The sequence below is a fragment of the Equus przewalskii genome, chromosome 7 (genome assembly GCF_037783145.1).
Source record: "Equus przewalskii isolate Varuska chromosome 7, EquPr2, whole genome shotgun sequence".
Classification (NCBI taxonomy): Eukaryota; Metazoa; Chordata; class Mammalia; order Perissodactyla; family Equidae; genus Equus; species Equus przewalskii.
The window spans coordinates 2,552,564-2,568,132 of record NC_091837.1 but is presented as its reverse complement, the minus strand read 5'-3'; the positions used below and the strand labels follow the sequence as shown (position 1 = coordinate 2,568,132).

The 15,569-nt window shown below is 42.9% G+C and overlaps 1 protein-coding gene across 8 annotated transcripts in view; it reads right to left on the bottom strand.

Moving 5' to 3' along the window:
• Positions 1-15,569, bottom strand: part of LOC103560317 (sodium/glucose cotransporter 1-like) — a 99,474-nt gene that overhangs the window by 14,483 nt on the left and 69,422 nt on the right. For all 8 annotated transcript variants that reach the window (XM_070628163.1, XM_008534371.2, XM_070628162.1 and 5 more), the window contains 4 exons: positions 14,416-14,636; positions 8,140-8,275; positions 5,303-5,410; positions 3,642-3,792 (listed from right to left, as the gene is read on the bottom strand). In XM_070628163.1, coding sequence (XP_070484264.1) covers positions 3,642-3,792; positions 5,303-5,410; positions 8,140-8,275; positions 14,416-14,636 — 616 coding nt within the window. The remainder of the gene's footprint in view (positions 1-3,641; positions 3,793-5,302; positions 5,411-8,139; positions 8,276-14,415; positions 14,637-15,569) is intronic.

Genomic DNA, 15,569 nt, shown 5'->3' with positions numbered 1-15,569 from the left:
GGTGGACTTTGAGGGCATTATGCTAAGTAAAATAAGTTAGACAGAGAAAGACAAACACTGTATAATCTCACGTCTATTTGGAATCTAAGAAACTGAACCCATAGACACAGAGAACAGATTGATGGTTGCCAGAGGTGGGGGTTGGAGGAATGCGCAAAATAGGTAAAGATGGTCAAAAGGTACAAACTTCCAGTTATAAGATAAATAAATCATGGAGATGTAAAGAACAGCATGGTAACTACAGTAACAATGCTATATTGTATATTTGAAAGTTGCTAAGAGAGTAAATCTTGAAAGTTCTCACATGAAAAAAATTTTATTACATAAGGTCATGGATGTTAATAAACTTGTGGTAATCATTTCACAATATATACATATATCAAATCATTATGTTGTACACTTTAAACTTATACAATGTTATATGTCAATTACTACTAAATAAAACTGGAAAAAAGGTGTCTATTCTAAGCAGCATATAGTTGGCTTAAAAATACTCTGATAATCTTAACCTTTTTTTCTTAGTATATTTTTTAATTAAATATATCTGACACATAACACTGTGCAAATTTAAGGTGTACAACATGCTAACTTGATGCATTTGTGGACTGTGACATGATGCCACTGCAGTGACAATTACACCTCTATCACGTCACATCATCACTCAGGTATTTAGTCCACTGACAGTCCATGAAATTACTGATATATTTGGGTTTACATGTGTCATCCTAGTATTTGTTTTCTATTTAATCTACCTTTTACATTCTTTTAATCCTTTTGACTTCTTTGGGGCTAATCAAATATTTTATTAGTTATTCCATATTTTCCTTCTATTAACTTGTTATTTGAAGATTCCTGAATTATTCTTTTATTGCTTAGTCTAGAGACTGCATGCATCCTTGTTATGTCATAGTCCGGAACAAGCTTGACTTTTACCACATCCCAAATAATTCTAGAACCTGAGAGTAAGTTCCATTTAGCCTCTTCTCATCTTCTCCTTATTGTCATATATTTTGCTTCTATATGTGAAAAGTCCTATGAACATTTTTTCCTTATTGATGTTTTTGACAGTCAATATTCATTTACAGTTACCCTTTGTGGTATGCTTCATTCTTCTCTGAAGTTCAGTTCTCCTGTCTGGGTTGCCTTCCTTCAGCCTGAAGAACCTCCTTTGGTTTTCCTTATAGTGAAAGTCTAATGTAATAAATGCTCTCAACTTGCATTTATCTGAAAATATATTTATTTCACCTTCATTTTGGAGAATATTTTTTTTAAAGATTTTATTTTTCCTTTTTCTCCCCAAAGCTCCCCAGTACATAGTTGTATATTCTTCGTTGTGGGTCCTTCTAGTTGTGGCATGTGGGACGCTGCCTCAGCATGGTTTGATGAGCAGTGCCATGTCCGCGCCCAGGATTCCAACCAACGAAACACTGGGCCGCCTGCAGCAGAGCACGCGAACTTAACCACTCGACCACGGGGCCAGCCCCTGGAGAATATTTTTGATGGGTATTGAATTCTAGGTTGGCAGTTCTTTTTCTAGTACTTGAAGTTGTCATTCCTTTGTCTTCTGCCTTTTGCAGTTTCTGTTGAAATTCTGCTGTCAGTCTCTTTGCTGTTCCTCTGAAGGTAATGTGAATCATTCTCCTCTGGCTGCTCTAAAGATTTTCTCTTTATCTTCAATTTTCAGCAGTTTCACTAGAACGTAGTCTACGTATGGTTTCTTTTGTATTTATCCTGCTTGCAACTCGTGGAACTTTTTGAATCTCTAGATAGTTGTCCAGGTATTTGGAAAATTCTTGGCCATTATCTTTTCAAAATTACTTCTACCCAATTTGCTCTTCTCCTTCTGTGATTCCAATCACATATATATTATTATTCTGATTGTATTCCATGTGTATCTTCCTTTTTTCTGTGTATTTCAATTTGGATATTGTTGATCGATCCATTTCCAATCCACTAATTGTGTCTTCTGCCAAATCCAATCAGTTGTTAACCCATCCATTGAGTTTCCAATTTTAGATTATTACTTTTGGATTCTAGAAAATTATATATATTTATATATTTATAAATTCTAATTCTCTGGTGAACTTCTCAATATTTTCATCTATTTTATACACTTTTCCCTCTATTTTCCTGTACATATTAATAATCATGGTTAAAGTCCCTGTCTGCTAACTTCACCTGTGGGTCTACTTTTTATATATCATAAATTTTACTTATATATTATATACATTTTTACACATATATATTAGTATAAATACAGTAGTGATGGGGACATGCTTGCCCTGTGTCTTTCTAGTTTCTTCATTAAGCACGATGGAGGCTTTCAGGGTGATATAGATATATTTTATCATGTAGAAAGGTGCCCATTTTACCAAACACCTTTTCATCATCCGTGAATAGACACAAATGATTTTTCTCTTTTGATCTATTAATATGGTGAGTTATATTATTACATTTCCTAATATTGAACCATCTTTATATTTCTGGAAGGTAACGGGATATCATTCTTTTAATATATTATTGGATTGGTGTCTAATATTTTATTTACAACTTTTGCAGTGGTATTTAAAAGTGAAATATGTCTTTAGTTTTAATTTTTTCCTGTGCTATATTTGTTAAGTTTTAGCATCAATATCTTGAGCTTCATAAAATGAATGTCTTCCTTTTTTCCCCCATGTTCTATAACAATTTAAATAAAACTGGAATCTGTTACTTAAAATTTCTCAGTGTGCTTTTAAACCATCGAATGCCAATGAAATTGTAAAGGCAAACTCAAATGCAGGGGTTAGACACAAAATAGATGAGCAACATGCACACTGATGTGAGATAAAGCAAGTATTTCAGACATAATGTGGGCCAACTTAAATATGTGTGGTTGGATGTGGTCAAGGGGCAGCCCATGTGAAACCCTACACAATAAAGACAGGGACCACGTTTTACACACATTTGTATCCCCCACCCTATGCCTTGCATAGTACCATGTGGCATCACAGTTAACAGCATGCCCCTGAGATGGACAAGTTCTCTTACTTAAGATGTGACCTCAGGTTGATCAATTCTCTTCTCTTTGTGACTTTATCCCCATTTGTACAATGAGAATAAAACTTTTTAAAGGTTGTCATGAGGACTAAATGAGATAATGTATGTAAATTTCCTCACAAGGACTAGTTTGGGGGGGTACATTAAACTATGCTCATTTTTCTTCTTTTGCTGAGGAAGATTCGCCCTGAGCTAACATCTGTGCCCATCCGCCTGTATTTCGTATGTGGGTTGCCGCCACAGCATGGCCACTGATGAGTGGTATAGGTCTGCAACTGGGAACTGAACCTGGGCTGCCAAAGCAGAGCGTCCCAAACTTAACCACTAGGCTATGGGGCTGATTCCAAACTACGTTCATTTTTATCATTGTGATTATTACTTAATTTTTTCCCAAACAGAAGCAATTTTCTTTGTGATTATAAAAACAATACATCTTCACTACAAAACTGCAGCAAAACAAACAAACAGTAACCACCATACTGTGTATAAACAGGATAATTCTCCAATAGTATTAGAAGGCTAACTTTTTCACATTATACTATATTGTGGGCCTCATTTCACTGAGAGTGGCAGGAACTAAAGTGATTAGAGGAATCCTTTACCTGCCTGTCACCATGAGCTCCTTTTCAGTGGCCGTGGGCCGTATTCGGGTATAGATGTCCATGGTGAACAGGGTGTTGGCAGAGTTGAAAATAGAGGTCAAGGAGGACATGAGAGAGGCCGATATTGCGGACAGCATCAAGCCGCGTACACCTGGAAGAGAAGGGACATTCCCTGGGCCTCCAGCTCTCCAGTCACACCAGGAGATGCCTTAGGCCTCCTAAGGAACTTTGCCACATGCTAAATTTTCCCCTACAAAACATTGAAATTTTATTTGGAATGGAACTCCATCTGAGATAGATGAATGCATTATATTTGTCCTTGCTTTGGGACAAGACTTACTGGTTTCCTGCTGTGTCTTTATATAATAATAGGAGCTAAGATCTCTTGAGTGGTTACTTTGTGCCAGAACGGTTCAGCACTAGCCTGCACGACTCTCCCTGCAGCCCTGTGGGAGGGACACCATTGCCACCCCCTCTGACAGAGGAGGAGCCAGAGGCTCAGAGAAGGTTCCAACTGTAGGCAAGTCATGTGGCTCCCTGTGCCTCAGTGTTCTCATCCGTAGGTGGGCATAAAAGTAGCTGTGACATAGGGCTGTTGCTAAGCCTAAGATGAATTAAGTACATGGGTTGAGGCGATGCCCAATGCAGAGCACTGAACAAATGTTAGCTATAAACATAACAATCTAGTATTATTCCCCAAAAGGCCATCCTGTGGCAGGGATTCTGCTCGGTCGGGAGATTTCTACGTATTGTTGGGAGAGCCTGAGGTTACGTACCCAGGGCCTGAACTGGAGCCCAGTCCTGCAAGGTTCCCACTGTATTCAGTGGGCTGCTCGGGCCAGGCAAAGACTGGAGTCCTTGGATTTGCCTTCCTTCAGGTGTCCCACAGCCCACTCTCACTCATGGAATTGGGGAACTGGGTGCTCTAAGATGGGCTCAGCTGGGGAATTCGGACAACTTCCTTCTCGAATTTGGACAGCTTCCTTTCTGAACTGTGAGATGGTCAGTATTTCTCTCCATCAGATTCCATCTATACTGTATGTAATGGAAATGTCTCAGCTTTTCCAGCCTAATGATCTCCAGAGCTGATATGGAATTGTTTTTTAACTGTACTGTTTGGCCATTTCCATGGGATTTGGGGAAGCAGGTGAGAGGAACGCACAGGCTCACTGTCATCTCGCAATGAACGTCATCTCACTGTTGGTGAACTGCCAGTCCCCTTGCCCATCCCACTGGACATGAGCTCATTGAGAGCAAAATTAGGTCTTGTTTGTCTGTGTATTCTCATGGCTAAGAACAATGTCCAGCACAGCCTGGAGGCCATCTGCAGAATGAAGGAGCAAACACTCAAGCTAAGCGGGGGGAAAGGAATAATGCAAATCATGCACACAGGTGGTGCTTCTGAGAGCATGTGTGTGAGGAGTGAAGAGGGAGGGGTCCGGATCCTTCCCTCAGGGCAGCAAGCCTCCGTCTACATCACTAACGTCCTCCCACCCACAGCCTGCCTTCTACCCAGAACCACGGGCTGACTGGTGGAGTAGACAAGCCACCCCTAGGCCCCTCACTCCCAGCCATCCACTTACAGCCTGTGGGCACGGGCTCCAAGGGGGACAGAGATCTTGGGGTTTCTGTGGCCCTCGAAAGCAGGGTCTATTTCTTACCATCGGGCAGCAGCTCTACCACCAGCACTGGGTAGGCGATGGGGCTACAGTCAGTTCTGGTGCCACAGTGCTTCTTACATTCTGAAGGTACAACACATGCCACTTGATCTGCAAAAAGATGAGTCACACCAACACGCTGGCCTGAGAGCTCTAAAATCTGAGCTTAGGGAAAGGGAAGCAAATTAGGAATCGCATGTGGATGTCACGCATTCTACTGGTGACTGCTCCAATTCATGATCCTACATTCATAATCCTTCAGGAGTGTGGGGTGAAGGTAATGGCTATGAGTTAGGCACTGAGGAGTCAAATGAATTGGTGCTTCTACTAATTCACTGCTTGACCCAAAGCAAGTCCCCTGACCTCGACATGATCCCAGCTAGGTGTCAGGAAAGCAGATGGATTCTTCATCCACATACTAATGTATGAGTAACTCATAACTTTACTCCTTTAGCCTGATAGAGGTGTTATTTCAGAGTATTTGGGAAGAAATTTTGGACTAAGAGAAGTAAAGGGACTGAATGTGACATGCCCTTCAAAGCCTATAAAGCTATAAGAGATATAAAGTTACCATATGAGGAGCAAACCCAAAAGCAATGAATCAACATAGACTAGATGGAGGCAGAATATTGTGCAGGTTTATGGGTAGAGGGAGCTATTTTACTGGGGACAGGTACGTCGCTTCAGAAGTGGTTACCAAACATCTAGAGCAAGAATGTAAAAACTCAGAGTGAGGGGCCAGCCCTGTGGCATAGTGGTTAAGTTGGCATGCTCCACTTTGGTGGCCCGGGAATTGCCGGTTCAGATTCCTGGTGTGGACCCACACGCAGCTCATCAAGCCATGCTGTGGTGGCATCCTACATACAAAATAGAGGAAGATTGGCACAGATATTAGCTCAGCAACAATCCTCATCAAACAAAAAGAGGGAGACTGGCAACAGATGTTAGCTCAGAGCCACTCCTCCTCTCACACACACACCAATAAAACTCAAGGGGGTGGCAGCGCTGAACATCCCTTTTCATCTGCCCACTATCCTGCCCCCCCACCCCCCGCCATCCCCACCACCATGCACAGTCTTAATCAGTGTGGTTTGGGAGAGGCTGGAGAGCCAGGCCTGGCCATTCTGGAAATTCCTTCCCCTTGGCCACAACCACTGGTCCCTATCACTCAAGTGAGTTCACTAAAATTCATCTAAGATTTTTTATGGAACTACTGGGAAAGGAAACACTCTTTCTGTGGGGGGGGTTGACCTGGCAGTACAGAGGCGTGGTTTTGCTGGTGACCATCTTGCCACAAGATGGCCTGAGGATGACACCAGCTCAGAAGATAAAGGAGCTAAAAGTGCATGTCATTTTCAACCAAGAACCCCAACTAATACTGTGGCCTACCCAGAAGACCAGATTCAGAGAATCACATCTTGACAGTGTCTGGCCCCAGCTCTGGCCAGGAGAGCGACTCAGAAGCTAGGGCCAGAATCATCTGGGTTACTAGAAAAGCACAGTCTTCTAGGAACATGGGCAGGGGCCAAGCTTTCGTGATAAACAGCTTTCCGGCTTTATATACCTGGCACGTGTAAATGGATCTGAGTCTGGCCACTTCTGAGGACTAGGGACAAGTGGTTCCAGGCCCTCCTCCACCTGTGCAGTCTGTCAATTCTATTCCCCTCTTGGTCAGAAGGCCGGAGGGAGTTTGGGTTCCCGAGGCCCACCCCAGCTAGGGGGAACAGCTATTCCCCACTCTTCTTCCCCCTCCCTTAGCAGCCTCTAGAGTCCAAGATACCAGATATTCTGCCCAGTCTTCTTTCTCAGTGAGCAGGGCAGTCCATACTGTGGAGTGGAGGTGGGGAGGCACGGCTGGGACGCCCAAGGGACTGGGTCCTAGAGAGTACAGGGGCCTATTTTCTGTTCAACGAGGGGGCACCGCCTATAAGACCCAAAAAAGCGTCACTTGACAGTTGAAGACCAAATCTGAGAATGCTGAAAGAAAGCACTCCTCTGTTGAAACTGGAAAGGAATTAGGATTAAAAAAAAGAGGCACGTCTCAGGGGCAGACTGAGGATGAATCAGGGTTAGAGACATCGACTGCGTACGTTACTTAGCAATAAAAAGCGCTCTACTTCTGTTTGGCCTTGTCAAAGCACGGTAGCAGAAGACTCCTGTGGAAGCCGCCTGCTTTGCCCCAGCGGCTGCACCTATCAAAGTACGTGCTCCATAAAGCTTTAATGAATAAACAAACCCAGTGCCCTGAGAGACAGTACAGCAAGTAAAACTAGGTTGAAATGGGGAGGAGATACATTCACAGAGTCATGATAGTTCATTAAGGGAAACAGGGCTGTCTTAATAGTATTTAATAGAACGTGGGCCTCAGTGTCAGACCCACTTTGGGAGTTGCAGTGAGCTCCCCCTCTGACGTGCCTCCTCTGTTAAGGCCACAAAACCCCACCTTTTGGGCTGTGAGAGCATCTGTCAGCTCAGCATAGCGCCTTGCACACGAGTGTGCCTCCCATGATGATGCCTGCGAGGCCAGGGGAGCCACTGAACCTTCCCACAGAGTGTGGCTCAGTGCCCCACAGAGACTGAGCCATGGCTGGGAGACGCATCGATCAGCTCTTTCCTGCCTGCACTTCTCTCTGGAATTTCTCTCCTGCCACCTACATCCACAGTCTCTGCCAGACTTCTGCTCGGCTACATACCTAATCCAGACCTGCTGGCTCGCAAGAAAGCAGTCTGGGCACCTCAACACTGGTACACTGTGGGAGACCTGATAACCCCCAAAACTCTCTTGATCTCTGAGAGAGGAGAAGTTGATCAGTGTGAACACAGCAAAATCAAGAATTTACCTGGGTACAAGATGCGGCTGATCATTCCCGGCATCACTATGCTGAACATGGGCAGCAACTTCAGGTACCCACAAAAGAGGCAGCCGCCTTTCACATGAGACATGTTCTTTCCTGCTAGGCACCGCTGGACAAAAATCTGCCAAGGAAACACAGGTGGTAGGTGGGGTGGTGGCTTTATCACAGTTATCAAGCCTGGGCCTCCTTGGCACAGATGCGACAACTGTGACCTGCTGCAGTGGCAGGCTGTGCCCTCTGGTAGGTTTTTGCTAAGCTGCTCACTTCAACCATCCAGGCATCTCCGGGCACCCAGGGCCAGAGGAGACGTGTATGGCCACCGAGCACGTTTTGCTCAGTGCAGAGCTGCTGGAGGGACAGGGATGGCACACACGACCTTGGCCTCATTGCTAGCACTGCACACCAATCACAGCGGCGCAGTGCTCACAAGCTTTCCCCTGGCAAGGACGAGACTCCCTCCTAGAGGCCACAGACGGTCTCTGCGGGGCAGAAGGAAGAGGGCCTTGTGACACCAAAGCAAAGGTGGGCCCTTGGCAGTAAATGAATGTTTAGAACTACGACCAACTTCATTCACGTAAATTGAAATGAACTAGTATAGACCTTAAAAATGCAAAAATCTCCTAGGAGATGTTTCATGACCCATTTCATGGTGCTACTGCTGTAAGAGACAGCGTGCATTCAGACCGAATAGAACGGTACTGCTTGCAGGTGGAGAAGCACTTAAGAAAGATCATAAAGACATGGTCCAGCGCCTCAAAACAATGTAGTCGTAATGTATACACTAAAATTACGCGCTTGAAGAACATTTAAATCATGTGAAAAAATGCTCACAGTGTGATGGTAACTAAAAGGCAGAGGATACAACAATAGCGTATATGCTGTGGCTCTACAGCCAGAAAAAAGCCCACAGGGATAAACCAACAGATAACAGTGGTTAATCCTGGGGTGGGGGAATCTACAGGCAGGATTTTCATTTTCATCTTTACCTTTTCTTTGTTTTCCAAATGTACTGTTTTAATAACAGGAGGAAGAACCCAGAAGGGTCCTGCCTCAGGCAACAGGCGCTGCTTCTCGGGAGGTCTGGCATCCTGCTGCTGGCCTCCCAGCGTATGCAGGCCTCCTCCGCTGAGCGCGCCGGGCAGCCAGGCTGCAGGCCCTGGTCTCTGCTGAGCCCCATGACAAAAGAGGCCGTCTCTCAGGGAGGGCAGCAGCAGCAGCAGGGCAAGGGCAGAAACATGACTCTTACTCGGAGGAAAGGGTGATGAGAAGGGTGTTATCACTCCCTGTAGAAAGTCCTAAGCACTTCTGTGTATTGTTGTATACTCCACAGAGGCGGGAGGGAAGGACTATTATTTAAAAATGGTGGTTGGCCAAGGGTTAATAACTGGCCTTGTGCCAGTTTGCCTCTTTTTTTTTTTAAAGATTTTATTTCTTCCTTTTTCTCCCCAAAGCCCCCCGGTACATAGTTGTGTATTCTTCGTTGTGGGTTCTTCTAGTTGTGGCATGTGGGATGCTGCCTCAGCGTGGTCTGATGAGCAGTGCCATGTCCGCGCCCAGGATTCGAACTAATGAAACACTGGGCCGCCTGCAGCGGAGCGCACGAACTTAACCGCTCGGCCACGGGGCCAGCCCCAGTTTGCCTCTTTTTAATTAAAATTTTTCCTTAAATCATTTTCTTTACTAGTTAGGAAGTTACATATTTGACTTCTATGCTTTTAATAGCTACCCTTAAAGTTTCAGCATGGATACAACTTCAAGTGTAACACAAACCTATCTCCCCACCCTTATGGTCCGTATATTTAACTTCAAACTGTGGTCTAATATTTCAGTTTTGTCCTGTTTTTCACTTCCTGCATTTGTAATTATTATTATTTTTCAGCCAACACTTTAGATTTGCTCATGTGCCTGTCAACATCTTTGCTAACTAGTCCTCCTTGCTCTTTAGTACTTCCTCTTTTTTTTTTTTTTTTTTTGAGGAAGATTAGTCCTAAGCTAACATCTGCTGCCAATCCTCCTCTTTTTTGCTGAGGAAGACTGGCCCTGAGCTAACATCCGTGACCACCTTCCTCTATTTTATATGTGGGATGCCTGCCACAGCATGGCTCGACAAGTGGGGCGTAGGTCCACACCCGGGATCTGAACCAGTGAATCCTGGGCTGCCAAAGTGGAACATGTGAACTTAACTGCTGTGCCACTGGGCTGGCCCCAGTACTTCCTTTTTCTTTACGTCCATCTTCCTGTCTTTCTTTAGAGCAGGTTCTGTCTGTATTTTGCCCATGGATAAGAATAATACCTTCGCTGTGCATGTAATTTAAAGTTGATATTTTCCTCGGGAATTTGAAAATTTTACTCCTCTACCTTTGGGTTACCTTGTTGCTGCTGAGGAGTCTGTTGTTGGTATAACTCTCTTCTTTTCTAAGTAATCTTTCCTCTCAGGTGGCTTTCAAAATCTTCCCCTTGTCTTTGATGTCCTGGACTTTCATTATGAGTGTCTTGGTGTGGATTTTTAAATTATTTCTGCCTGAGATTCACCGGGATTCTTGAATCTGATGATTCTTGCTTTTTCAACAATTATAAAAATTCCCAGCCACTTTTTCTTCAAAATATCGCTTCTCTCTCCTTTTCTTCTGGAACTCCAATGAGATGTACTTTAATCCTCATTTTATCTTCCATGTCCCTTTGTTTCTCTTTCACACTTTCCATTTTTTGCTTTCTGGGCAATTGCTTCAGTTCTGTCTTCAGATTACTAATTTTTTTCCCCTTTGGCTATATTTAATCTGCTATTTTAACAGTTTCTGAGTTTTACATCTCAATAAATATATCTTTCATTTCTAGAAGTTTGAGTTTTCAAATCTGACCAGTCTTTTTGGATAGAATTGTGTTAATGTTTTCCGGTCCACTTTTATTTCTTTAAACATTTATTTTGTATTTGGTACCTAATACGTCAACTTTCTGAAGTCTGGAGCACTAATTCTGCTGTTTCTTGCTCACGGCGGTTAGACTCTTCCCTGTTTTCTAATTTTGTGGGGGGCTCAGGCTGAGCAGATTTATGTGAGTCCTGCACGGCCTTGGTTGAGGGTGCATCACTCCAGTGAGAAGTTGCCACTACTCCTGCCAGGTCAGCAGGTAACAAATTTTGGGTGATTTTATGTTCATTTCTTCACATGAGGTTACCATGACCACACAGGTAAATTAAAAACTCAAGACACACAGGAAGGCAGGTCTGCCACTATGAATTCTCAGAGGAGACGTTTCTGCTCCCCCTGGAGCCCAGGTTGAGGTACTTTCTTTCCGCTGTTGTTTCTCCTTGCTAGTGGGCAGATTTTTCCTGGTCTACATTGGCACTGAGGTCACAGCCTTTCAGGAATCCGAGGTCTACACGGAGCGTTCACTCTTTACTGCTCGTGAACTCAAGGTCTTTCTCCTGTTCTCATCTGGCCATTTAAACCCAGGCCTTTGAAAACCCAGCTTGTAAACACTGTGAGGGCACTGTCAGCGTCAGTGCCAGTGTCAGCTTAGCTCTCTGGATTTCAATTCTCTCTTTGTTTTCAGCCTCTGGAGATTTTCTTCCTTTCTTATGAGCTTCTCTGTGACCATAAAAGAAGTATGTTATATTTTACCCAGCAGTCGTAGGAATTTTGAATTGGGAGGTGGTTCAGGAGACCTAGTTTACCCATTGCCAGAAGTGGAAGGCCAGGGGCAACTTTTAAAGTTACGGTTATAGTAGAAATTGAAAAGAAAAATACGGATTTTTCTTATCTTTTAGGTAATAGAGCATAATTAAACACACAATAAATGGAGGGAAACAATTCAAATAAAAAACTTGTAGCTCCGTCTACACACGTACTGTGCTCCGGATCTCATCTCGCTCCCTGTCTCTCCACTCTGCACATCTGAAAGACTCATCAGTTTTGCTATGTGCACATCCAGTCCATTGCTTTTATTGCGCGCACAGCATTCCCCAGCATTCCCCTCCCCCATTTCAGTTACCTCCTTTATAGCAACTGACGCAATCAACACTGTGATCCATGTCTCACACAGAGTCCCTTATGAACTCGCATGAGGATTTCTCAGGTGGATTCTGAGGAACAGCACTGCTAGGTCACAGAGTACAAGACACTTAATTTCATTGAATATTGCCAGATTACCCTCCAGAACACACTGCACCAGTCTGTACTTCCACCAGAAGTGCACGAGGGTTCCGAAACATCATACCCTCCCCAACATTTGGCATTCTCAAGCTTTCTAATTTTTGCCAGTCTCATTGTGGTTTTAAATTGCGCTTCCCTGATAACTCTGGGTTGTATGCTTTTCAGCATTTGCGTTTCTTTGAATTTCCTTTTCTATAAATTGCCTGTCACTATCTTTTGCCCACATTTCCAGTGGAGCTCCTTTTTTCTTGCGGATGTGCTATTAGTGTCTCGTCCATTATAGACATTTCTAATAATCTTTTCTAATCTGCCATCTGTCAACTTTGTCTATGGTATTCTTTGTTTAAAAGTCCTTATATGGAATGTGATCAAATTGATATGATTTGTACTCCCCCCTCTGTCTCAAAAATATTCCCTAATGTTACCTTCCCTCAATCATATAATTTTACTTTTCACATTTAAGTCCTTCATCCATCTGAAGTCCACCTTTGTATAAGTATTAGGTAGGGATGAAGTTTTGTTACTCCAGATAATAAGCTGATTTTTCTAACAACATCAAAAGGTGTGTATCTCTCTCATTGATCCCTGGAGCCTCCTTGAATATCTATTAAATTCCTACAAGTACATGAGTCTGTCCCTGAGCTCTTCATTCTGTTCCAGTAGTCTATGCATCTGTTTTCAGGAATTCCAAATGTTTTTATTACTGCTACTTTGTAGATGTTTAAATATCTGGTCAGGCAAGTTCTCCCCGTTTGCCCTTCATTTTCAAACTTGAGTTAGCTGTTTGCGGCATTTCTTCTACAAAATGTTTAAACCTTTTTTATTGTGATATAACACACGGAAAGGACATTGTACCACCATTACAAAGCACGCTGTGTAACTACCATCCAAATCAAAGAGATGGAACACTCCAAGTACCCGAGAAGCCTCTCTCTGACTCCTTTTAAAAAAATTCAGGTGAAATTCACACAACCATATAATTACCCTGTTTAAAGAGAACAATTCAGGAGCATTTAGTATATTCCCAGTCTTGTGCAATCACCCACCTCTCTAGTTTCAAAACCTTTTCATCACTCCAGAAGAATACCCATATCCATTAAGCAGTCACTCTCCATCCCTCCTCCCCTCAACCCCTGGCAAACTCTACTCAGATTTCCGTCTCTACTGATTTGCCTATTCTGTATATTTCATATAAAAGGATTTTACAATAGGCGACCTTTTGTGTTTGGCTTCTTTCACACAGCATAAGGTTTTTGAGATTCATCCAAGTTGTAGCAAGTATCAGTACTTCCTTCCTTTTTACGGCTGAGTAATATTCCAGTGCATGGGTACACATTTTGTTTATTCACGCATTCACTGGTGGACACGTGGGTTGCTTCCTTTTGGCAATTGTGAATAATAGTGCTAAATGTGCCCCTTTTTAACCTCAATCCCTTCCCTTGCTCCAAAAATGAACACTTCATGACTGTTTTATTTCTTCCCTGTTTTTCTTTATAATTTTTTGCCCCTTAATTGGGTATCCCTAAACAGCAGAACTCGCCATCGCCTGTGTTAAACTTTATTCAAATGTAATCATGCAGCACCTAGCCTTCTGTGTCTAGCTTCTTTTATTTGGCATCATGCTTTGAAGAGCTGTCCATGTTATTGTGTGTAAGTGTACTTCCTTTTTCTTTTTATATTGGCTTTTTACTGTATGAATATTTCACAATTTATGTAAAGACCTACCATTGGTAGAGAGCCATATAATTTTTAGAATTAAGTTTGAGTCCTTAAAAAATCCATCTGAAATACTGATGGGTTGCGCTTAAACACTCAACTCGGGAGAAGTGACATATATTTTATATCCAAAAAATTGTGCTTTTTATATAATGATAGGGAAGAAGGAAAATAGTTGATGAGTTACAGATGGGACTGTGGGAGAAATTCCTTTTAAATAAAATTTCTTATAAAATTATTTAGGCAATAAATAAAAATTGGAAGGGAAACCTGATCACCGAGTACACAGAGGCCCACAGTCGCCTGCCAGTGCAGAGACGGTGGTGGAGCCTGGAATGCACCGATGACCACCAGCCCCCACCGCAGTCACTTCAGCTGCAATACGTCTAATTACCTGATTGGTGCACCAGTAGGACAAGGAGAGGATGGAGACACCAAAGACGATTCCAGGCCAGGGGAGATCTCCAGTGATGGGATCTCGGAAAATATGGAAAGAATCCAGGCGAGGGATGTAGCATTCCGGTTTGGCAGTCCAGTTTCCTTCCTGGGTGATCCTTGGCTTCGCATCTAAGTACTTATGCAGTAGCTCCTGGTATCCTCCTACTTCCTTAAAGGCTTAAAATATCATAAAATTTATCAGTACCTTAAAGTACACAATACATATGTCTGAAGAACCAAGACTGCAAAGACAGACCCAGTTTGATTGACTGTATCTAACACATAAAGTGCAATGGACTGACACATCGTTAACGACTATATGTACCTAAGAAAAGGTATCATCTCTTCCAAAGAGAAAGAAGAGTAGAGTGGACACTGGTGGTTGTGTACCCAGCACCCCCCGCTCCGTCTAGCTTCTGGCAGCAGAACCCCTCTTTCCACTTACAGTCCATCCTGTGTGGCTTAGGTGGGCTGTGTCAAACTGTCCATCATTCCAAACTGGCATGTGACCCAGGCCTGGCCAATGTTCTCTGTCCCCTGGGCAACAACTGATATGTCAGGAATGGACATGAGACCCAAGCTGGGCTAATCAGAATTTGTCCCAGGATCCTTCTGTTCAAGGAACCCAAAAAGCCTGCTTCCTTCCTTTGGGGTTCTAAGCTAGTATGGCAGTTTGAAGCTCTTTTGTTCATCTGGTTCATTCAGAACCCTGGATCTAGCCATGCCTGAAGGTAGTGTGCCCCTGGAATTTTTACTTATCTGAGCCAAGAGAGCACTTATTTGCTTACACTAGTTTTGAACTAAAGTTCTATCAAAAGTTATCTAAAGAATCTTGACTAAAACAGAAATTAACATTTGTTTTCCTGCAATGCCAGCAAAACATTTATGAAACTTTGTAGTTCAAATTTTCTTCAGAGTCTATGGCATCTCTCTCAATATCCTAAGTGGTGTAAAATCTCAACATTAAAGAAAAATATTTTTTAAAAGGCACTAAACCACCCATAATTCCACTTACTTAACTAAAAAGGTCTTTTATTTTGGCATATTAAACAATGTTCCTCTGATATAGACTTGATTTTTGAAATGGGTTCAGAATTTTTTGGAGTCAAG